The sequence below is a fragment of the Labeo rohita genome, chromosome 14 (genome assembly GCF_022985175.1).
Source record: "Labeo rohita strain BAU-BD-2019 chromosome 14, IGBB_LRoh.1.0, whole genome shotgun sequence".
Classification (NCBI taxonomy): domain Eukaryota; kingdom Metazoa; phylum Chordata; class Actinopteri; order Cypriniformes; family Cyprinidae; genus Labeo; species Labeo rohita.
The window spans coordinates 30,299,945-30,324,468 of NC_066882.1; the positions used below are offsets into that span (position 1 = coordinate 30,299,945).

Here is a 24,524-nt window from a genome sequence, read left to right on the forward strand (position 1 = left end):
GCTGCACCCTCAACATTAGCATAATCTGCATGCTGAAAGATGCAGCCGAGCTGAATATGGTCTATCCCACAATCTCACTAACTCTGTGTGGAGGCCGGAAAGAAAGGGGAGACTCCTGGGGAAGGGGAGATCATAACTGGTCAGAAAGCACTCATCTAATTTGCCACAGGCAAGCTTCTGCTTTTCATGTGGCCAGACTAAATCAAGCCTCTTAGTGGCTTGCGCCATTACTCCCAGCATTTCCCCATATGCGGGGCTGGAGTTAGGTTGAGAGGACTCAGTGCTCACACTATTATCACCATCGCCATCGTCAACCACATCCATGTCCTCACTCTTACTAGATGAACCTAATAGTGTGTTATCCACGGGATCTGACAACACAAGAGAAAAAGCATTTGGATCTAGCCGAGTGCTTGACCTTGCAGCGGGAGGTTTCAAAATAACCTTCCATACCCTTCTCAAACTTTTTCTGCAAGCTCAAACTGCAAACCTCACAATCTGAGTCTTCACTGATCCTCAAACACTGAACATGCATGCTCCTTACCAAGACACTCAGTGTCAGAAACCTTGGACACAGAGACACACACTTTCTAGAATGCTCACTTGTCTTTCTCCATAATGCCTTTATATGCACTGTCAAACAAACAGCTCCTGAAGACAACAAAAGTTGGTGATGTATTCGCCAGGCGTCCACTTATACTTCTGGGCGCCCACATGTAACGTCACAGGCTACGTGGGCCAATGATATTGCAGTTGTTTTACATGCACTTCAGACATGGGTCCTGCTGTCGGCAGTCCCCATTGTGTCTGTTAGAGGATGCAGCCTGAGTTCCTTATATGGATAGTTCACCCAAAAATGAAAATTTGATGTTTATCTGCTTACCCCCAGGGCATCCAAGATGTAGGTGACTTTGTTTCTTCAGTAGAACACAAATTAAGATTTTTAACTCAAAGTCATTGCAGTCTGTCAGTCATATAATGGCAGTCAATGGCTCCCAAATCTTTGGAAGTAAAAAAAAAACATACACAAACAAAACCAAATTAAACCCTGCAACTCGTGACGATACACTGATGTCCTAAGACACACAACGATCGGTTTGTGTGAAAAACTGAACAATTTTTATATCATTTTTTACCTCTGATTCACCGACGTCCTACTATCCTGAGCGCATGCACAGCACCTGGCGCGTGTATGCACTCTGGGGTACTATACGCAAGCGTCGGAAGCGCTTATAGATGCTCTTCCCTTGGCATCCTCATAACACTTACTACAAGAACACCACCACTTTTGAAGAGATCTCTGTCTCCCTGAAGCTTGAAGACTTGCTGCTGCAGCTGCTTCCTCCATCTCTCTGATTTATAAATAAATACGGTTGGGCAAAAAAATTTGCGTTGTCTGATGATATATAAAAATCGTCTTCCATTGCGATGACCTGTACTTCTAAATATCTTTAGACCTTCACAGTGCCAGTGAATACGTCCGCAATCTCTGTGCACTGTGTAAACAATGAGTGAATATAAGCGCAGATCGCTTCCGGCGCTTGCGTATAATATGCCAGAGCGTGTACACGTCACGCGCCAGATGCTGTGCATGCGCTCAGAACAGTAGGACATAGTGGTGAATCAGAGGTAAAAATAATATAAATACTGTTCAGTTTCTCGCACAAACCGATCGTTTCGTGTCTTAGGACATCAGTGTATTGTCACGAGTCACAGGGTTTAATTTGGTTTTGTTTGTGTAAGTTTTTTTTTTACTCTCAAAGATTTGGGAGCCATTGACTGCCATTATAAGACTGACAGACTGCAACGGTTTGAATTAAAAATCTTCGTTAGTGTTCTACTAAAGAAACAAAGACACCTATGTCTTGGATGCCCTGGGGGTAAGCAGATAAACTTCAAATTTTCATTTTTAAAAGAGGAACCACAACCATATACTCAACATAGCTGACAATCAGTTAATATACTTCCTTGACAATAGGTTACTGTAGATAAAATATTGAATTCAAAATGTCTACCACAAAAGAAAACAACATAATACTTAATGCTGTTCACATGGTGTCATGATGCATCATTTTTGGTGGCATAGTAACATAGTTGACAAAAATTTTGTGGCCATAAGAAAAATAAAACATTTTCTTAATTTTTCCATAAAATTTAAACTCACATTTTATTCAAACTTAATTTGCATGATGTTGACTTTATTTATGTATTTTTTAAATTCTTTATTTTAAACTTAAGACCCACTCTCTTAAAAACTGTCATTTATGGGACATCAATGCAATTTTTTTAAGCAAACTGTGCACAACATATTTGTTTGAGCTTATAATATTCATAACCCATAATGGATAAAGTAGGATTTTTGTGAAGACAATTGATAGAAAATAATATAATTGTGTTAAGTGGACATTGATTGTGCATTGACTGACTAATTTACAGTTTAGTTACAAATGAAAACACATAGAGGGAACTTTGCCACCCTAAGTCCACAACATGACACGTTTACTTAATGTGATGGTGAATGCTACATGTGATATGCATTTATACTTTGCATTTAAGTGAATAATATGAGAAGAAATGCACAATGCATGTGAAATGTTCATTTGTTAAATACAGTAACATTCATTCACTGTGGTGACTCAAATATAATATACAAGATGAATAAACAATCGGTTGTCAAAATAAAGCTAATGCTAGCGCATGATTGTTTGCTAAGTCTTTTCATAATCCCCTCCTGCAGAGACTTTAGTCAGATTAAAGCCAAACTTTGATGCAGCAAAATTCCCTGAGCATCAGTTATTAGGTCATGAAATATTAATTCTCCAAAATAAATGTAATTATTCACAACCTGTTTTCCACAAAATGAGGACCATCTCCACAACACCCAGTATTTTTAAGCTTCCTCAATGCTTACAAAGCCCTAAAAATGAATAGCAATTAGTCCAATCAACACAGCTGTTTGGAAGACAAGCGTAATTATTTAAGAAGTTAGGTACCAACTCTAAGTTCCAGCAGAAGAGTGTAGGCGTGAATAACAGTTGTGACGTGTAAAAACATTGTGTGGAGTGATTGAGGACAGCCAGAGAATGATGTTCAGTTAAACTAAGTGCTTTCAGTACACTAAAAGCAAATGGACTTGCTTAACCTGAATGTGTATGATATTAAAGTCATAAAGTAGATTGATTCCTTTTCAGAGCTCTTATTCACTATATGAGACACTGTCACTTTAAGTATAGCCACATTATGGCTTCAATTAAAACCAGACCATATTCAGTCATAAAGAAAAGCTATGACCTGACATGTCGACTGGCCAGGACTTATCTGTGCATTATTTTAAACATAATGCCACAGCAAATTTCTTTTTGTTTTCTAACATGTTGTCACTACTTCTGATGGTTATTTGTTCAATGCAGTCTTTGTTAAACCATCATCTCATTTAGTTCATTAGACTGAAGTGCCTCTTACTCATGCACAGTTTTGTAGCTCAAAGTGTTAATGCTTGAAAGTCGTGCATCACAAAGCTACCACCATGAATACCATCCCGCTAATAAAACTAACACAATTTAAGTGTGCATATTTATGGTCCTCAATAACCCAAAAGTCTTCATAAAAAATGAGAGCTGACATGGGTAGAAGGAATCCTACAACGTAACCCCTCACGAGTCCCCTTTAATGTATGAGACGTTCCATTAAAAGGGGAGCATGTCCTCGCGAGCAGAGCTTTTAGGCTGATTAGTTACAGGAATAGAAAAAAAGGACTCCCGATGACCTTCAGTAACACTGCTGGTAGGCCTCCAACATCCTTCCAATACACACACACACAGCCAAAGCTCCAGTTGTTTAATATTCCAGCAGCAGCCTGTGGAGCCATCTCTCATTTGACATCATAATTATTATTAGGAAAGAGAAAGAAAAAGGCAAATCTGCATGTTCAATTAGAGTCAGCCTTATGCCAAATAGATAATAACACACAAGATTGGGTAATGTCCTTGATTTAGAACTCCTCATTCTCGCCATCATTCTCCTTCCCTCTTGTTTGCTCTCCCTCCCTGAGCACCAATGCTAGAAAAACAGGCGAAGAGCGAGCTGAAATGCTTTTGAAGGAGGGGGCAGAGGCAGGTCTGCAGCTAGGACCTGGAATGGCTAAGATTTTTAACGTTCTTGACTGGACATCTGAATTCTTCTTTGAAAAATGTAGGACACAGTCCTGCAGTAATATTTATATAAACAGTCACAGTCCTTCCAGAGCCCTGACCCTAATCCAACTTTGATTTTAGGCACTAGTTGGTTAAAATAAAAATGTTGTTACAATCCCAGACCCTAAATCTAAATCAATTAAAAGTCACAGACTTGTTTTGTGCAAGGCTCTATCAATAACTTCAAACCAGGGTTGTCCTATCCTGCTCCTGGAGAGCCAATTACCTACAGAGAGTCCTCCTACAAAATTTAGCTTCAATCGGCTCCAACTGTGTTTGTTTGATTAGGGTTGAAGCTGAAATCGGACCCTCTATGAAAAGGACAAGACATCCCTACCGCACTCTTACCCCTAAATCAGACGTACTGTAATGACTGGTTGATAGGAATGGTACTGCAGGACCTGGCCCTAACTCAGTCAGAAGGTATAGAGTAGACCAGGGAAAGGCAACATCAACCCTGGAGTGCCAATGTCCTAAACAGTTTAGCTCCAACCATAATCAAACACACCTGAACAAGCTAAGGTCTTTAGGATCACAAGGGCTACAGGCAGGTTTTCAGGGTTGGAACTAAACTCTGCAGGACATCCGCACTCCAGGACCGATATTGCTTATCCATGAAGTAGACTTACTGTTAAAAGCAGGGGTTTAAAGCCCAACTATATTTCTTTAAGACCTGAAATGTGTGTCAGAAAAAGTAGAGATGCAAAATGTGCAGAGGTGGGGGGCTGCAGGAATGTGGTTGGGAACCACTGGTTTACAGCACTGGTTCCCAATCCTGGTCCTGGAGAACCCCCAACACCGCACATCTTAGATGTCTCCCTAATCAAATATAACCTGATTCAACTCACCAGCTCATTAGACTACAAGACCCTTAAATGTGTGTTTTAAATACGAGAGACTTCAAAAAAGTGCAGTGTTGTGGGTTCTCCAGGACCAGGATTGGGAACCACTTGATTAGAGTTTTGCAGGCTCTAGCAAAAACTCTAAACCAGGCATGTCCAATCCCACTCCTGGTAAGCAAGTTTTTTAAAGATTAGCTCCATTCTGTTTCAACACACCTGTCGGTTCTGAAGATCTAGATAAGCTGGTTCAGGTGTGTGAAATCTGGCCCTCTATTAGCAGAATAGAACATCACTGCTGGAGCCCTACATCTAAAACCAGACAGCAATGGTTGATAGTTATACCTTTGCAAGACCTGGCACTAACTCTAAAATCAGAAGGTGTGTATATGTATCAAAGATCTTGAAATCTGGCCCACGAGATCCACTTTCCTTCAGAGTTTAGCTCTACACCAAACACATGCTAATCAATGTCTTCTGGATCCTTAAATAATCACAGCTAGGAGAGTTTGATCAGGGTTGGAGCTAAACTCTGCAGCACATTGGCCATCCAGGGCAAGATCTGAGGAACCCTGGTATATATGGTTGGTTGGCTCTAGCAAAAGCACTAAACCAGGGGTGCCCGAACTCTTTTCTGGAGGGCCGGTGTCGTGCACAGTTTAGCTCCAACCTCAAATAAACACACCTGAACCAGCTAATCAAGCTCTTACTAGGCATGCTAGAAACTTCTCAGCAGGTGTGTTGAGGCAAGTTGGAGCTAAACTCTGCAAGACACTGGCCCTCCAGGACTGAGTTTGGGCACCCCTGCACTAAACCAAGGCTGTCTAATCCACCTTTTTATAGATTTTAGCTTCCACCTGCTTCAACACACCTGCCTAAGCATTTTTAGTAATCCTGAAGACCGTAATTAGCTTGTTCAAGTGTGGTTAATTATGGTTGGAGATAGATGGCCTTCCAGGAGCAAAATCGGTCACTCTGCCCTAAACCTACCAGAAGATCAGAGGGTAATGACAGTTGAGAGGAATGTTGTTCCAGTTGATCTAGAATCTTCTCCCACTTGTGCAAATCACTTTATGAGAATGCTTACAGATGGCTGGAAGATCTTGTGATCACATCCAAGCCTAATCTTACAAAAACTCCACGCAGATAAATGAAAACCAAACCACCTATGTTCTCTCCCTTCATTTAAGGTCCCCATTTCCATCAAAGAAGCGAGGCAGATGACTGCCCTTAAACTTGATGATGGAGGAGGACAGTGGGATGCATCTGCAATCCATCCCACAGCGGGGGCCTGGCGGGCAGGCTAACTCCTGTGGAGGAGTGGGTTGATAGATGAAGCCCTCTTTCCTGGCCTGCCACACGCCCAGACAGGGCAAGCTCCATGTGGGAGCAGCAGGCCCCATAAGATGATGAGCCAGACTGCAAGGAGGAGACAGGTCACAGTGGCCTCATTAACACCACCACAAATACACACACTTGCCAAACAAGCATCACACTCAATCTCACACACTGCACTGCACTGCGAGGATAGAGCTGAAGTGTTTTTTGATCCGGGCCTTTGGTATTTCAGATGATGGGATTCAGGTAATTGTGTTTTCCTGGGGATCAGGGTCAGGGGAAATGTGAATGGCTCTTGCACTGTGGGTGGGATTCACCTACAGTGGGATTTCAGCCTCAGATATAGCTGGACAGTGCATGAAATCTGTTTCATCAAAGGATGTTCTTTGCTTTACTCAAAGGACAATTGTATCTTTTGCCAATTAGTAGAACAATCCATTTTCAGACAGCCCACATAGCTTGCCAAGAAATGTAATTTTTCCTTTGGATGATCGTGAAAATGCTGCTAAGACGTTCCTTAAAATTAGGTAGAATGATGTGTTAATTTGTAGATATTAAACATTGTTACACAGATTTGCTTACCAGGTTATCAACTACTAATAATTAAAAAGAAATGTCTTTAACAGACATTGCTTACCACATTATCAACCAAAAATAAGTTGAAACCCTTCCAACATCATCTCCAGAGTGTACATGATTACATTTTTAACCACCTGGATTTCTTTCTCAGTAAGGGTACACAAACACTTTGTTGAACATGTTTCTTCAGTTGTCTCCCATACCTACAGTCTAAACCAGTGGTTCCCAACAACGTTCCTGGAGGCCCCCCAGCACTGCATGTTTTCCATGTCACCTTAATTAAGCACACCTGATTCAGATCATCAGCTCATTAGTAGAGACTCCAAGACCTGAAATGGGTGTGTCAGACAAAGGAGAGATGCAAAATATGCAGTGCTGGGGGGCCTCCAGGAATGTGGTTGGGAACCACTGGTCTAAACTGTAGCACTTGTGCTAATAAGCACTGCATAGCTATGACCAAGGCAGCTATATTTCTCAATCTTCAAGTTGTGATGACATCTACTTTTTATAAAAAAAATAAATGGACTCTTTACTACTGCATTCCTCTAAGCCTTGCCATTACCATTTGGTAATCCTTTTTCTTTCCCTTGCTGTGATGGCTAAAATCACAGCTTTGAGAAGTATTGCAGAGCTAGCTGATTGATATTGGTAGCACTTGCGGCGAGCACCCCTTCTTGCAATAGCAGGATTCCTGTTTCAATTTTCAAGGATCCTGATAGTTTATAGAGGCTGTCAGTAAAACCCAGCTCCCCCCAGTACTGCTTTTTTATCTCATCAAACCAAGTAGGGAATATACTTCTATTCAGGGGAAACATCAGCATCAGTAACATCCAATTTACTGAGAAAAGAATGAGGCGTTTGATGTGACCATATAATAACATTCTACATTAGGCCTGGCAATATGAAATATGTGAATAAAAAATACATTTATGATAAAAGAAATCTATCCAAAACCAAAGTAAATCAAAGCAATTAATAACATACTGATGCAATCTGGAGAATGCAAACAAACACGCAAAATTATTCATGGCAGAAAGGGAAGTGTAGAAACAGCCTAAGACCTTATCTGAAACTTCAACGATCGTTTAATAGTGAAAGCCAGACACAACTTTCAATCTGTATGGAAAAAGGGAGTGAAATAATTACAGTAGCTACCTTTGCAATAGCCTCCAAAAAACAATATCAGTTGCTTGCATCTCTACATGTGCAATGTCATGGCTTCAAATATATCTAGAATTTTAGAAAACTTTATAATTTACGTGTTGCTTGCACAGTATATACATATTTATCTCAAAGGAGTTGATAGTTACAGTTAACATTTGTCTAATGATTCTGAACATTTGTGTTATGATTCAATATACTCAAGTTCAACAGTCAATTGAATGACACGGAAACCCACAAAGCCAATTGACTTTTCTATAATTATGTCTCACATCTGAGAAAAGCCTACTGGGAATGTGTTTTAGATTTACCTCTAGAATCTGCTACACTGATATGGTACAACTGCTAAGATGATAAATGTAACCTTGGTAAGTCCTGAGAAAAACCGCCACCTCTTTATGGCTGCATAAATTCATAACTATGCATGTTAATTTACACACTTTGCTTGCAATTCACCGCCGGCTGAACGTCCATCATCGCTGTCATCAATTAAAAGTACATTTGTGTTTTATGCAAAATCTCAAACAGGATATCAACAGAAAATGAGTACATCTGCAGCAACCCGTCTTTCGTTTGTCCACCATGTATTTAGAGCATATATGCTGAACAGTTTATTCTTTATATTGTGCTATACTTTTATATTGTTGTTCTTTGTATTTTTTTTATTAATTATATTGCAATAATTCATCCATGAATGTATACTGTAAATACATTTTTAAATAATTATAACAATATATGATAACTATTTTGTATGGTAATGGTTTAAAAAAAGTATTACTGTTAATGGATTAAGTGATGAATCAACATTTTCAAGTTTTCAAGTTAATTGACCGTTATCCACAGAAAGACGTTGTGTTTAACTCACAATATTACTTTTTTCAATCCTTCGCATTATAATGCAAAGATCATTTTGCAAAGTTGAGTTCTAAGAGGATTTTATTTTGATGAGGACTTTTTTTATTCTTCCGTGGAATGAAATGTTCTCTTACCTTCGGAATGGTGGGACAGGGTCAAAAGGCTCACACAAGAAGCACCAATTCCTGATCCAAAAACAGTGATGCGATTGGAATCTCCACCAAAATAGCCAATGTTCTCGCTTATCCAACGCAGAGCCTGGATCTGATCCAAAAGCCCATAATTTCCCTTAGCTGCCTGGTCTCCTGTGCTGAGGAACCCTGTAACAGAGGGCACATGGTGTTGAGAAAACTTGAGGCACCCAAGGAATCTTCTTAAGGCTCTTGTCAAACTTGTGGACTTAAACTTCATAATTGGTCCCACATTGTTTTTGCACTGGACTGGAATGATACCTCAAGACTGTGCAGCTTGTTGCGAAATGCTGTTATTTTATTTCTTTATTTTTTCCCAAGAAATCTGACTAGATAATAAAAAAAGAGTGGAAAAAATTCCATAGACTGAATTTGAATAAGGGACTGAATGCTTATCTTGAAACCCTAATATCATGGAGGGCTGATATCTTTTGGCTTTAAAATCTCAGAAACTGCAAAGCAATGCACTAAAATACTCCAAATACTTTGGTGACTAGCAATGCCTTCCAAACACAGCCACTCACATTTTCTTCATAAAATATATTTTTTATTGGATTGTAATTTGAACACATTTGAACATAATCATAAAGTAAAACATGAAGAAATGACAGTAGAAATGACAGCGTTCTGATTGTGAAGGACATCTCAAGAAAAACATGCACCATTATAAAATAATAAAAGCAAATGCAGAATGCTGTATTGATATTTGTGCTCACTCTCAACCACATTATTGTGCTAAACCATAATTCCTAACCAGATTTCCTAGCAGGGAATAGAGAAACAAGACTGAAACAATGTTAATCTACATGTTGCCTCCCAGAAGAGCTATTATTAGCTCTCCTAACAGGGAAATGAATTTTCTGATACACAGAGGTTAAATGTTTTATCTGCATTGCTTCCTGTCTTCACTCTGACACTGGATGGTTAGCTTTGACAACCTGACATCTCTAGAGGGGAGGCCTCAAATTGCAGGGCTGGTGTTAACGTGTGCCACTGTGTGTTCGTGCGCATGTGAGAGAAAACGAGAGACTGAAATAGAGAAGGGGAGAGTGGGCGAGGGAGATAAGAGGGGATTCACTAAACAGCTGTGCAACTTTAGCGTGTAGCATTTCGGTGCAAACCCCTGCTTCTTATTCACAAACCACCTGCAATGCAGTTTAAGCAGGCACAAAATGTTCTGTAATAGTGCTACACCATGTGTAAATTAAGTCATATTTTATAGAATGTGCTATATTGATCGTGGCAGATGATCAACATGGTGATCAGATGAAATAGAAGAGCATTGCAGTTGAAGAGAATTTCTCCTTACAATCAAGGAACCAGTGAATGATGGGTAATATCAAATATATTGGCAGACCAATTGCACGTTCTCTCAACTGAAAAAGCTAGAAAGTAGGAAAGCATGTCCAAATCCAATATTTGAACCTCCTATCTGCTGAGCTGGCTTCACCTGGTTGTATCCTTAATGTATCCATTCATCTGGTGAAAAGAATAAAAGTGCCATTTTATGAAACAGTTAAAAGTAATAAATTCATTCCTAACGTATGATTCCATTTCCTCCAAGAAATAAGAGTTGTCTTGGATTGAATTTCCTTGGGCTGCCTTAATTTCAGACACAGCTTAACATTAGCATGTTAGCACGCTGAATGGACATTGATTAAACCTCTTTATATCAGTAAAGGGAGTGCTGTTCCTACACGGATGGAAAGGAAGGTTCACCATCTTGTTCCCCAAATCCATTTTTATTGTGCTTTCATCAGGAACAAATCAATTAAACAGCATGTAATATATTAGCATATCAAATAAAGCGTGTTTTTTGAAACGCTGTTTCCTGTACAGAGGAGCGTGCAAAGATAAAGGAAATAGGTTTAAAGAGAGCAGCTTTCCTGAACATCTCAAGGGCATTGGCAGACATTCTGCACTTCATTATGTCACTTTATATTGACGTAGGGCCACACGCCGAATCAAATGCGAGTTAATTCACTTATATTCATGCAAAACATACCGCAGCATTTTTCTTCTCAAATGCTCTTTAATGAGCACAACCAAACTTGCGATTATTTACAGGGAGTGAGACCTCACCCAAGCATTCAAGAACATCAGTTTGAAAATGCAAATTTAGCAAATCAGTTAGAAATTTCACATAAATGATACAATATTGCAGTAATAATACACATGTAAAACCTGTTTTTTTGTCATATTTTCTATTTTAAAATATTTTCTGTTCTATTTAATTTTGTACTGCATTTATTTTTTATAATAATTTTACATTTGCATTGTTGTTATTTTTATTAATTTATTTGAATTTGTTTTACATTTTACATAAAAACACAACACATGGTCTTTAAATGGTCTTTAAAACATGTAGGAATGGCTTGGACTGAAAATGATTCTGCTTAAATTGGGGATGTTCATGATTATTTGAAAACAAGATCCAGAACTATTACAGAAGACGAAGCGAACCAACCCACAGGCTACATTTTAAAATATATTCTCCATGGTTCGTGGATGTACTTTAATTGGAAATGTGGTAGCAAATGTTTTCTTTGGAAAGCAATTAAGATTTTTTTTAAAGATGTTTTTTCACATCATGGTTTTAATGCAGTGCTGTTGTAGAATTTACAAACCACTGGGGTCATACTGAGGTTGGACGAGCCATTATATTTGCTTTTGCTTCAACCTGTTATCATCTGTTACGTCACTTTAATATGTTTTTGCTTTGTAGGACTCTCACAGAATTGTACAAGATTTTATACTTGCATAGATTAAAAACACACACACAACACTGTATTTGTAATCTGCTATCTGTACATTTTCAACATCATATATGGCCTCTAGAGATGACGGTACTTGTTAATTTGATGATAATGCAATACATAACAATATTACTATCCCCTTGGGGAATGGAATATGCTTTCCACAGGCAATTTTATGCAGAAATAAAACTCATAAGGTGACTTACAATATCAGTAGTGCTTAACATCACTAAAGGTGATGAAACACAGACTCTCCTACAATAGTTTTTGGCTTTCCCTTATGAAAAAGAAGTTTATTGAAGTGTGCTATTAGTATACTTCTTTTAAACTAAAAATAGGAAAGTATACTTTTAGTACACAAGGAATTCGTCTTAATGTTAGGAGCTTCCAGTACAGAAAGTACAAATAATTTGATTAACATTCCAGTGAGGTAAACAGTCATTACATTACTTGTGTACTCGGTAATGCCTAACACCCTATTTTGGATAAAAATAGGAAAGATAATACTTTTCTCTAAAGAAACAGGATTTCCATGAATTATCGTCATTGATATCATTATCGCAATAAATACCAGAAATTATTGTGATAAATTTTTTAGCCTGTATCGCCCATCCCTAAATCCATGTTTTCATTGTTGTATGGTAGGGGGCACTATTACACATCTTCTGTACAGAGTTTCCAAAACACAAGCGAAGAAGAAACTGAAACAAACCATGCTTCCACATGTTTTTTTAACACAATCATCAGTCCTAAAACAGCATCAAAACTGTAACGTTATGGAATAGAATGTGACCCATGAAGAGGTAATAATGACTGTCAAGCTTTGGGGTGCTGATCGACTCCATCTACGTTTTTATTATCACTCTGAATTCAATTTATAGTCTTTTTATTATTGTTTTTTTTATTATTATTATTATTTCTGAAACTTACCCACATTCAAGTGTTTATAAAAATAATGCATAATAAATAAAATGTTTTTTGTTTGCAAGCAGATACCCTGTTCTTTCTTTTGATATTTTTATGTTCAGATATTCATATAACAAAATATATACAAATTATTACCTAACAGGGACATAGGAGTATACTTAAAGTATGAAGTTCACTTAAAGAAAACTTATGAGTATATTTGCAGTATTAAACTACTAAACTACACTGTAAAAAACAATTTGAGTCAGCTTAGAACAATTTGTTACCTGGCTGCCTTAAAAATTTAGATTCAGTCAACTCAAAAAAGGTTTATTCAACTTGAAATGTTAAATTATACTAAGTGACAACTTAGATATTTGAGTTGATTCAACTTAAAATTTTAAGGCAGCTGGGTTACTTACCCATCTGTTAAGTTTAACAAACATAAATATCTAAGTTTTTACTCAGTGCAACTTAACATTTCAAGTTGACTAAACTTTTTTGAGTTGACTGAACTTAAAATTTTAAGGCAGCAGTTTTTTTGTTTTTTACAGTGTAGTAGTTTACTGAGACTATACTTCAAAGTGTACTAAAAATGCTACAAGTATTTAATTAGTAAACTCCTAGTATACCTATAAGTTCACTTTTAGTATAGTTGCAGTACAAACTAAAACAGATAAAAACTAGGTGTGTACTCAGTTTACTACTGTTATACTTAAAGTATACATAAATATATACTGTTATATACTAGAAAGTGGGCCAATTTAGTCCCAATGAGTATTGAAATAGTACACTTATACTCCTAGTATACTACTAGTACTGACATTTGTATACTTACTACATAAAGTATACTTACTAATATACTTGAATTTTACTTAAGTATGCTTAATGAAATGAACTTGAAATATACTTCTTTTTGGTAAGGTTTTGTCTACATAGTGCTTTTAACAACAGCTCTTATTCACAAAGCAGACAGAAAGAGGGTGAATGCTCTGTCTTAGGCCACTCCTGCATGTTCACATTCCTCCATTGTAAAACACTTTTTGGCTCAATCGCACACACAGATATCGATCGATGCGGCAACAATGACATGACATTGAGCTGGTGGGAGTTGGGCAGGAGCTGACGCTGGAATATGACCACATTAAATATACAGCAAACCCACTGGAGATTTTCTCACCTTCTTTCATCACTAAAGCCGTCGGACGGATTGCACACCGCTGTCCATCCAATGCTTCGCCCTCCATTCATCTACCCTGTCATCTGGACAGCTCATCAGAAAGCCTCATGCTTGGAATATCAAAATTTTCTATCATTACCGCATTTCATGCGTTCCCAAGAGTCTAAAACATCACACGCTTATAATTTTTATTTATCTACTGTATATTAGAATGGCACACAAATGTATGTTTGTCTTACCTCCCAGTTAAAAATGATAAACATCCATTAAACTAAATAAATAAAATAATACATATAGCTGCAAGTAGCTACTATTGTAATTAAGCCACTATCTGCAAAAATAATGACTGAACACATTATTTCAGTGATGAAATTAATAGGTCATGGGATGCTTACAATGGTGCATATAGGGACAATCTCAATATGCCAAAACATTGCAGAAACAGAGCCTAGGATTTTTTATGACATGTTCCCATTAGAATAGTGGCCATGTTTCTTAAGACACTTCTCAAGATGATGGCAACTTAGACAAAACCATGTATGCTAATTCTGAGATCAAATGGATCAATGGTTCTGTAGTTAGAAACCAATTCATGATTATATGATAATGTTCTTCAGTACCAATAAGCAGCCTAGTCTTGCACTTTTTTGTGTGTCCCGAGGCCTTACACAAGTGTGTCAAATTTGCCGAACACATCTCATTCCATTTCAGAGTTATATTCATTCATATTCAAATAAACATTATCCTTTGGCATGAAGAATCAAATTTTTTTCCAACAAGAAAGAAGTGATCACCCTGATTATTTCAGTGGTTTCATTCCGATCAAACAAATGACCTAGAAACAATTTGGTAGAGTAATTTGCATGATAAATAAAAATGGTGGACAGGCCACTTTTTGGTATTGTTGTCGGCATGTTCAGCGGAATGTAAGGATTTGATCCGGCGAGAAAATATGTTAAGAATATCAATATTTCTAAGCACATCAATCTATTTTTGACCACTAGATGGCACCGGTCCCAAACTTCTCAGGCTGCTACAAGGCATGGTGGCGATGACGGATACCAAGTTTTTCGCAATATATCACTACATTCATAAATAATAACATTTTACTGCAAATTGACACCCAAAATGGTTGCCAAGGCAAAACTGGGTAGTGTGACTTAATGTTTCCAGTTTAAGAAGAATGTTTATATGTGATTTAGAGCTTAAATAAATCCATTAATCATATAAAGCAACTGCGTCTCCTCAGAAAACTTGGATTAAACCACTCAATTGATATGGATTTCCTTTTTCGAACTTGACACGTTGAATGCATATACTTTCAAAGGATGGACAATTTTATGAGAGAATATTAAAAACATTTTAATTTTTGTATCGGAGATCAATGAAAGTCTTGAGAGTGAGTAAATGATGACAGTATTTTCATTTTTGAATGAACTATACCTCTAATCTCTCTGAAGATGAAGCCAAAGGAAGGCGAATATACAAGACTCATTACAGAGCTTAAGTAGAGGCTTTGTTATTAACAGAGGAAGACAATATGGAAGGGAGGAAAAGGATGATGCAATGGAGTAGTAGCGTTTGACATCAGCCAGTCTGTCTTCCTCTCTTTCCTTCAGTGTGGATGCCAGCTAACAAGGCTGTCTGTGTGTCTGAACTATCTTCCAGTCTCCCAACCCCGCCTGCCCAACCTAAGCTACACAATCACAGCCTTGACAGTCTCATAACCCCCCTCCGTTCTCTCCCCGGGGCTGAATAGAGGGGCTCTGGGGTGAGGATGACGAGGGAAAGGGAAGGCCACCCTCAAAAAACATAAAGAGTCAATGTGTTCCTGCTTCCCTTAAGGATTCTGGATTCCCCCACCCCTCACTCCAGGGAAGCAACTCCTTCTTCCCAGACCTCAACCTCCCCCTTATGCCAGTCCCTGTCAGGCCACTGAATTCCGGAAAATATGGGATTTGAAAAGAAAAAGGGCTAGGCAGGGGTGGGGAGTGCATCCCTGAAAGAGCGGGCCATTTGTATCACTGTACAGTCCACTCTTCAAAGACACTCGCTGGCTGCTTCAATGATGTGTCTGGGAAGTTGGGGGAAGGCTAGAACAAGAGAGCTGTTTTTAAGGCTCTCTGAACACTGGGGCCCATTCACATCTCATTTCTGCTCACTTTCTGATGGAGGGGTGGAACAGAAGAAGCCACAACTAAAGGTTTCTATGCGAAATAGATGTGCTTCCAGCATGCAATAAATGGCATCCAGGAAAATATGGGCTAAGGCTCATTTTTCTCCGAATTACTGGGATGCTTTACATACTCACATTACTGAAGTCCACTGTGTTAGAATTTTATTAATTCATTATAATTCGTTCTATTGCGTCTTCCTGTTTTGAATTTTTGGTGATGTTTCAGTTCCACGTTTAAATGTTGTTTTTCTTGTTGATTTCATACATTTTTAATATGCAATTTAATGACTTTTAACGATAGTGTGAAGTGTTGTAAAAATAATGAAATACAATAACATATTAACTATATTTTCCTTATACCTTGAATAAACAGTAAATATTTTCTGTTAAATGTGCATTTTTAAAAATATTATACCATTTAAAAACAATAAAACTATTATGGCTTTTTAGGCTTTTTCTTCGTTATGATCTCAGATTAGGATCTCTTACGGCAGCAGCCTGTAAATGTGGTCTACAACAAGCAGTATTTTTTTTTTATAAATGACAGAATGACATGAATGACAGAACTTGAGACCATAGTTGGCTAACTATGCTTTTGGGAAACGCACCCCTGGTTGTGAATGTATCGCTATGCCTTTATGGTCGGTCTCTTTATGTTTGCTGTCAAAAATGTCAGTGTGAACGCTAAGCGAACCAAGACCAAATGTATAATTTTCCTTTTTGGTCTGTCTGTGCATCTCTCAACAGTGGCAGCAGCGTCTCTACTAATACCGAAAATGCAAACTCATCTTTTTTAAGAACAGCGCCATTATTACCTTGCTTGTGAAAAATGTTATATAGCTTTTAAGTTGCTAAACTTTTTTACTGACAAAAGTCGTCAGAGTAGCACTGACAACACCTGTCTGTGTGCATATAATGTATATATAATTGTCTGTGTGCATATAATGTGCGCTTGTAAGAGAGAGAGCGGGAGAAAGAGAGTATGTGCTTTCCGTACATAATAAAAGGTAACTTTGTGCCAATAACCCATAAATTATTTGCCATTTTAGTTGGTTACTATTTTTATTTCCTTTTTTTTTTTGCTGTTGTAAGCTGTAGGAACTTTTGAAATAACTGAAATCATTTAATTTGGTGAAGTGATATTGACATGTAATGCGGTCAAGACCTACCTGGAACGACTTTAAAGCCCTGCTTTTTCCTAAAAATAATTGCACACCTTAGAACGTTCGTCAGCCAGTCATATTCAAGCATTCAACAGCCCCTTATTATGAATAATAATTACAGTGCAGTTTTCATAATTTACATTAGGTCTGCCAGTCTGATTATTTGTGATGAGTTTAAAATGCTATCTGAAGTATTACAATTAATTTCAGGCACTGAGGAATCTTCGGCATCCATTTAACTAGCTCTCATTAACAGTTCAAGATGGGGCAGCACTGATATATACTTTCTTTTTAATGTATCTGTGAGTTATACCATTTTGACATTTCTGACTTATTAACATACTCATCACAAAAAGGCATATTCCAGTCGCTGTCTCTGTGTAGTGCACCGTGATATATTTTTGAAAAAAAAAAAAAAAACTAACACTTAGAAAAAATAAAACAAACACCATATCATTGACCTATAAATCATATAATTCCATCATTTATCAAGGAGAGGTTTGTGACTGAGTGACTGGCGTGGTATTAATGACTGCGGATATATGATAGGGCAGCATTAGAGGAATGTCATACGTAGATTTAGATGAGCTCTGACAAGACCGCCTCTCCATCTTTGAGCTCTTAATAACAGTAAGAGCTCTTGACGTGAAGAATCTCAGTCCAAACTCCTTACTATTAGATGAAACAACCGGTGCGTGTGTGCGTGTGTAACTGCACAGGAAACACATTCTTGGAATTTTGATTTTCAATTCAGCTGAAATGAGCAGTTGATGAGATTGCAATGGACATGCAATTTCGAAGGTATTAAGTACATTCACCTCAAAGACACAAAAACCTGTCATATTTATGTGCCGTGGTGAAACGTTTCAAAACCAAAACCCATATTGTTGATAGGCGAGGATAAACGACCCGGGAAATTTGGGACTGATAAAACAGATTGCTTCCACTAAAGTCCAATGCCTTTAGGAGTATGCAGTAAGCAGCGTAAAGTAAATCAGGGTGCTTATGGGCCAGCTGTTAGCCATCCTGTCCTGTGACAGCACTTCTCTTAATCTGATTACATGACATGCTCTCTCTGGGCAGACAGGAACCCTGTGAATGACAAAAGAGTGGTGCGCATTGAACGGCCCTGCTCTCATGGAGCACTTCCCAATCAATCACATCCAGCATTGAATGGCACTGAATGGAAGTGTGTGTGTCAGGGTGGGGGCGACTTGCTCTGCATCTCAAAGACAGCAAAAGGCTTTTACGCTAAGTGTAAGCTGCAGCCTGAGAGCTACAAGAATACGAAACTGTTGCGTACATCAGATGGGGGGGTTATCAAAGCAAATCAGTCTAAGGGAGCGGGCGTACACGGTCACATTTCAGAGCATCTTCAAAGTGCTGCTCGCCCCCGATCGCAGGTGGGAGCTGCAATTTCATCTCCTGATAATGAGAGGCTTTGGGGGGTGGGGGATCTTTAGCTCAGAAGTTTGAAGAAAAGCAACGCAAAGCACCAAACGCGGTTGCGACGCTCCTTTCGGTCTCTGACAGACTGCTTTGATGAGACCGTCTTTTTTTCTTCTGTCATCGCATGGTTCCAGCTTGTTCTCTAAGGAATAGTTCACTTGAACATCACATTACGTGAGTGTTTACTCACCATGATGTTGTTCCAAACCTGTATGACTTTTGTCATACTATTGACTTTGTCATACTGTTATACTATTGGCGCACATGACTTCTGTCAAACTACTCATTCAACAAAGCCGTTAATTATATCTATACACCTTATGCGTCAGAGAAATAAGTGCGCAGCCATCTTTAGAATTTTGTCTTTGAACTTCAGTTTTTGCTCTGTAGCACCATTTTTTTAGTATTAGCTAGAGAAGTGGATTTACTTATAGTTAATGAAATTTATCATGTGCATTGTAATGTAAACATTGTGAAGATTTTAAAACGAGCGGTTTATTCATAAATTTGCATGACCTTTCCTTCATGCTGTGGAAATACAAATGGAAGACAACAAAAAAAGTGATGAAATGGGATGCTACATAAGGTCTATAAAAGGTTTATTGCAATATGCACAAAGTGTGCATATGTAGTCTTTTGAGATCATAGGGAGACTGATGTGATTACATCATTTGAGGTGTTTCATGGTCGTGGACGTTCCCTGCAAAATCTTTTGGCGCAATTTGCGGAATTGTTTTTAAAGGTTTGTAAGTTAAAATCAATTTCCCTGTGGAGAAAACAAACTGATTTTTTACTTACTGAACGTGTCTGCTGCACTCTATAAAATGTAACTCTTTACCCAGTATTGACAGAATTTTCTGGCTTTCCGTATTTTCACTGTAATACAGTATATTGTAGTGTAGGAACTGTGAAGCTATGGGGTTGCTGATTGGTTTGATTTGTTGTTGAATGAAACTTACCCACATTGAAGAGTTGATAAAATAAGAATGCAAGACAGAATAATTTACTTGTTTTTTAAGCAACGACACCGTTCTTTCTTTTGACATATTGCATGTTCAGGTATTAATACAACAACATTTTCTGGGGACCATGAAATTTTTGCAAAAACGGAAAAAAAAAAAAAAACATACTGGCGAAACTGGCTTTTTTTTCTCTCTTTCTCTCACTGACGGGGGGGAAAACTTAATATTCCAATCTTGTGTGAGAAACGGTTACCAAGTAAAAATCCTGCCCTTTGCTGCAGCACTTACATCTCATTGTTTTGTCAGTCAGCTCATTTTCACAGTTTGATAGCTTTTCGTCTTTATCCTACAAGTTTGGAAGAAAATGGGGGCGAGTAGTTGGTTTCCATTTTTAACATTAGAAAAACTCTTCCTTTAATTATCAGCACAGATGTGGATGGAACTCCTTCCAGGTGGTTGCTGTGGGCATGGTTTGCGGTTTTGCTTGTCCTGCGTCTTGTGTTTTGCTAACACTTTGTCTGGAGTCGAAGGTGAAAACTCCATCCAACTCATTAGGGGGCTGTCGAGCGTTCGGCTACCAGCAGAGCCAGCGTATTCTCCTACTGGATGGGCAATAAAGGAGCGCTCTTCCTTGCCGCCACTCTTCCTTGCCAAATCCCTTTCCGCCATTAGTGGCGCAGGCATGGAAAAGGAGCCCACACCACAGCTGTCCAGCTCTACAGAAGATTACAGGGGAAGCTGCCCGCTGCCTCCCAGTGTGCTTGTGTTTGAATGCGCTGGGAGTGACGGTGTGCGGTTGGGAGGTATGGATATTAATCACGGCGAGCGGTGCAAGCCTGGGCCTGCTCTAGAAGATGGATGTGGTGTGAGTACGGTGATGTCACCCTGACGAATGGCTTGGCGATGTTGGAGGAGACTTGCACATCGCCTCTCATTTCAATTAGTTCCCAAGCACTACTACCTGCTCCATCCTCTCACGCAGGTTAGAGACGCACACACATACGCATAACAAACACACACATTCCTCTTCTCAGGCCGTGGACCAAACTCACCTTTATCAAGCTGAAGTGACAGTAGTTTTTCTTAACAGGCTGCACTGATACGCAATCATTGCTCAGGAAACAGTTACTTCACATTAATGGTGCAGTAATTTGTAGTCCTCTATTGTTGCTGTCATTGCAAAATGAAGTTCTGCCTCTTACTACTCAACACTCACTTCTGAGAACTGTTTATTTTCCCGTGATTCCATGCAGCTATTCAACTTAAATAGAGCCTGCAAAATCTCCATAAGACAATTATGCAATTATAATCTTGAAATATCTGCCCTACAATAAGCTCAAAGGTTGTTGTGTGAAACAAATCAATCACAATGTAAAAAAGCGGCTTTGCTAGTAATTCTTTGAAATTTTGGCAACCAAAATTTAGTCCAAAATGGTTTTGAAGAGCCAGAACAGCTGACTGAAACACTGTTGCTTTATTAGCATGTATCCGACGGTGAGTGTTAACTGTCAACAGCTGTTTTGTGCACACAACTATACCATGTAAGCATTTAAGCTTATGGACACTAGGGCTGGGTTGATAGCAATTTCTTATTTTCACTAAATCTTAATTGTAACAAACCAATATCAATTCTTGAATTCCAAGGTCGATATTTTAGTCCACGCTGTTCTCTGTTGATGCGTAAACATAACTAAACATTATTTGTAGTGACCCTACCTTAGGGTCAATAATCCCAAATTTTGTGCTTTGTTAATTTTAATATGAAACAAATCTCAACTTTTGAATTCTGTAATTTTTACTATGAAATTCAAACAATAAGTGTCGTTTTGATGTTCTTTAATGTGACAGGTTGCTGTAGCTGCCTCCTTTAAAATGGCGTAGTTTCTTCTGCTTTACTAGTTACAGCAAAGAGCATATCAGCGTAAAGCTTAAAAATATACTTTACACAAATAAGTATTATCTGGCACTAAAATTTGTGGATCAAACTTGAGGACAAAAACAAGATTCCAAACATGGATGTAATGTAATGGTAGAAATCCCAATTAGTGTATTTTAAGAATCCATAAGAACACTGGAGCATAAGTCTATAAGAATTTTTTGAAATGTCTATAGACAAAATGTATGGGGAAAAAGTGGCCTAAAAGGTGGGTGGATGAACTGATGAACTTTAGATGTTTGGATCTTTGTAGGATGAACAACCTGGGTTGGACTGATACCTCAGGGAATAACCATGATGTGATAAGCTCCAACATCTCTAATGTAAATTGCTGCTCTGAGCCAACGATAACAGCAGAACAGGAAACAGCAAGCACTGTTTAAAACACAGGTCTCAACGGACTGACCTCTATACCTTTCGAGCTGATCTATCTCATGTGTAAACGCTCTTTCTACTCAGAGAAATGGCCTCTCTCTAAAACGGCCTCTTCAAGAGTTCAGGAGCCTCTGCTTGTGCAAAGCAAGCACTGGGCAAGGGATTTGATAAGCGTCCCTGGGGCTCTGAACTCCAGCTTAACACATAACTTGGGCTTTGAACCTCTGAAGCTTTTAATCCGGCTAAATAATGGGAACACATCTAATGCCTTGTATATGGGATGAAACTCTGTGTATCGTGATGCTACAGTAATGAGCTGGGCATTTGTGCTGGATGCCCCCTGCAAATAACCTTTGAAGTCTATTATCTGCAAAAGCCTGTACACAATAGTATGCAGTTTTTCTATCCAGAACATAATGATTGCACCATATGTTGAAAATCTAGGAACAATACAGCTTTTAATGTGGCAGGGTTTCCAACGGTTTTGATAATAGTTTATATTAGGAGTGTGCAATTACATATTTTGATGTCTGTGGGTTGAACGGCTATTTAATCTTAAAGGGGTCATCGGATGCAAAGTTCACTTTCACATGTTGTTTGAACATTAATGTGTGTTCGCAGTCTATGTAACCATCTACCCTATAATGATAAAAATCCATGCAGTGGTATTTAAATATTTTATAAAAGTAGTATCCCCTTTTTAAAATCGAGCCATTCTCAGATGCCTGACGGTAGGTCCAACAAATCCCATAGATGCTCAGTCACAGTGAGATCGAAGGAAACTGGAGGCCAAGGCAACACCTTGAACTCTTTGTCATGATTCTCAAACCATTCCTGAACAATTTTTGTAGTGTGGCAAGGTGCATTATCCTGCTGAAAGAGGCCACTGTCATTGGGGTAAACCAATGCCATGAAGGGGTGTCCGTGGTATGCAACAATCTTTAGATAGGTGGTTTGTGTCAAAGTAACATCCACATAAATGCAGGACCCAAGGTTTTCCAGCAGCACATTGCCTAGAGCATAACAATGCCTCCGCCAGTCTGCCTTCTTCACATAGTGCATCCTGCTGCCATCTCTTCTCCAGGCAAACGACACATGCACACAGCCATCCACCTGATCTAAAATAAAATATGGTTCATCAAACCGGTCAATCTTCTTCTATTGCTCCCTGGTCCAGTTTTTATGCTCACATGCCAAATGTAGACACTTCTGGCAGTGGACAGGGGTCATCCTGGGCACTTTGACTAATTTGCAGCTACGCAGCCCTATATACAGCAAACTGCGATTCATTTGATGTTTTCTGACACCTTGCTATCATGGCCAGCATTAAGTTTTTCAGCAGTTTGAACTCTAGTTGCTCCTCTGTGTGATTGGATCAGACATGCTAGCCTTCACTCCCCACGTGCATCAGTGAGCCTTGGGCACCCATGACCCTGATGCCGGTTCACCAGTTGTCCTTCCTTGCACCCTTTTTGGTATGTACTAACTACTGCATGCCAGGAACAGCCCACAAGACTTGCTGTTTTGTAGATCCACTGACCCTGTCATCTAGCCATCACTATTTGTCCCTTGTCAAAGTCAGTCAGGTCTATTTTCTTTCCCATTTTTCTTGCTTTCAACACATGAAATTCAGAAACTGACTGTTCACTTGCTGCCTAATATATCCCACCCCTTGACAGGTGCCATTGTAGTGATATAATCAATGTTATTCATTTCACTTGTTAATGGTTTTAATGTTGTGGCTGATCAGTGTATAATTAGCAATGTAGCTTGCTACACTGAAGTCATTTAAGTGGGGCAATATATTTTCAGATCGATCAGACTGTATTATTCACTTCTTTATTCACAACAGTCTTTAGCACAGAAACAATGAGGATCTTTTTGAGGGTGACAGTTAAACAACATTGATGAGCAATAGCATATAACTAAATATTTTGCTACATAAGAATGCCTCAACAGTACTTATGCAGGAATGAATCAAATGAATTGGTGAGTTGTTGTTGTTTTAACAAACTGTCCAAATAAAGCAGGCCACTATAATGAATCAGACTAGACTACCTAACACTACATTCAAGAAAGGACAGTTTATGAGAAAGCTCTAGTTTATTAGTTTTTTTGGCTTTAATACTGTATTTTTAGTGATTATACGGCAAGCTAAAACCCTCTCTGAGATGGTGCATCTCAAAATTCATTCCTCTTAAAAGCATTAAAGCTAAAAATATAAAAGCTAAAAAGACTAAGAAAGTTGGACCACTATAGTCGACCATCCTTCTAACCTATTCCTAATATATTTATTATGAATCTGACATACAGAATAAATGTCAAATGGGTGAACGTCACCAGTGGAAGGAATAAAATATCTGAAATGAAATTAATGTTCTAAAATATGTCTGTAGAAACTCTGTGATTAATTCTAGACATGTAATCATTGTCATTCAGACGGAAGAGTCAAAAACAACCTGTTT

General features: G+C 38.5%; 1 protein-coding gene across 3 annotated transcripts in view; it reads right to left on the reverse strand.

Moving 5' to 3' along the window:
* Positions 1 to 24,524, reverse strand: part of nlgn3a (neuroligin 3a) — a 191,817-nt gene that overhangs the window by 68,796 nt on the left and 98,497 nt on the right. For all 3 annotated transcript variants that reach the window (XM_051127619.1, XM_051127618.1, XM_051127620.1), the window contains one exon: positions 9,100 to 9,285. In XM_051127619.1, the coding sequence (XP_050983576.1) occupies positions 9,100 to 9,285 (186 nt within the window). The remainder of the gene's footprint in view (positions 1 to 9,099; positions 9,286 to 24,524) is intronic.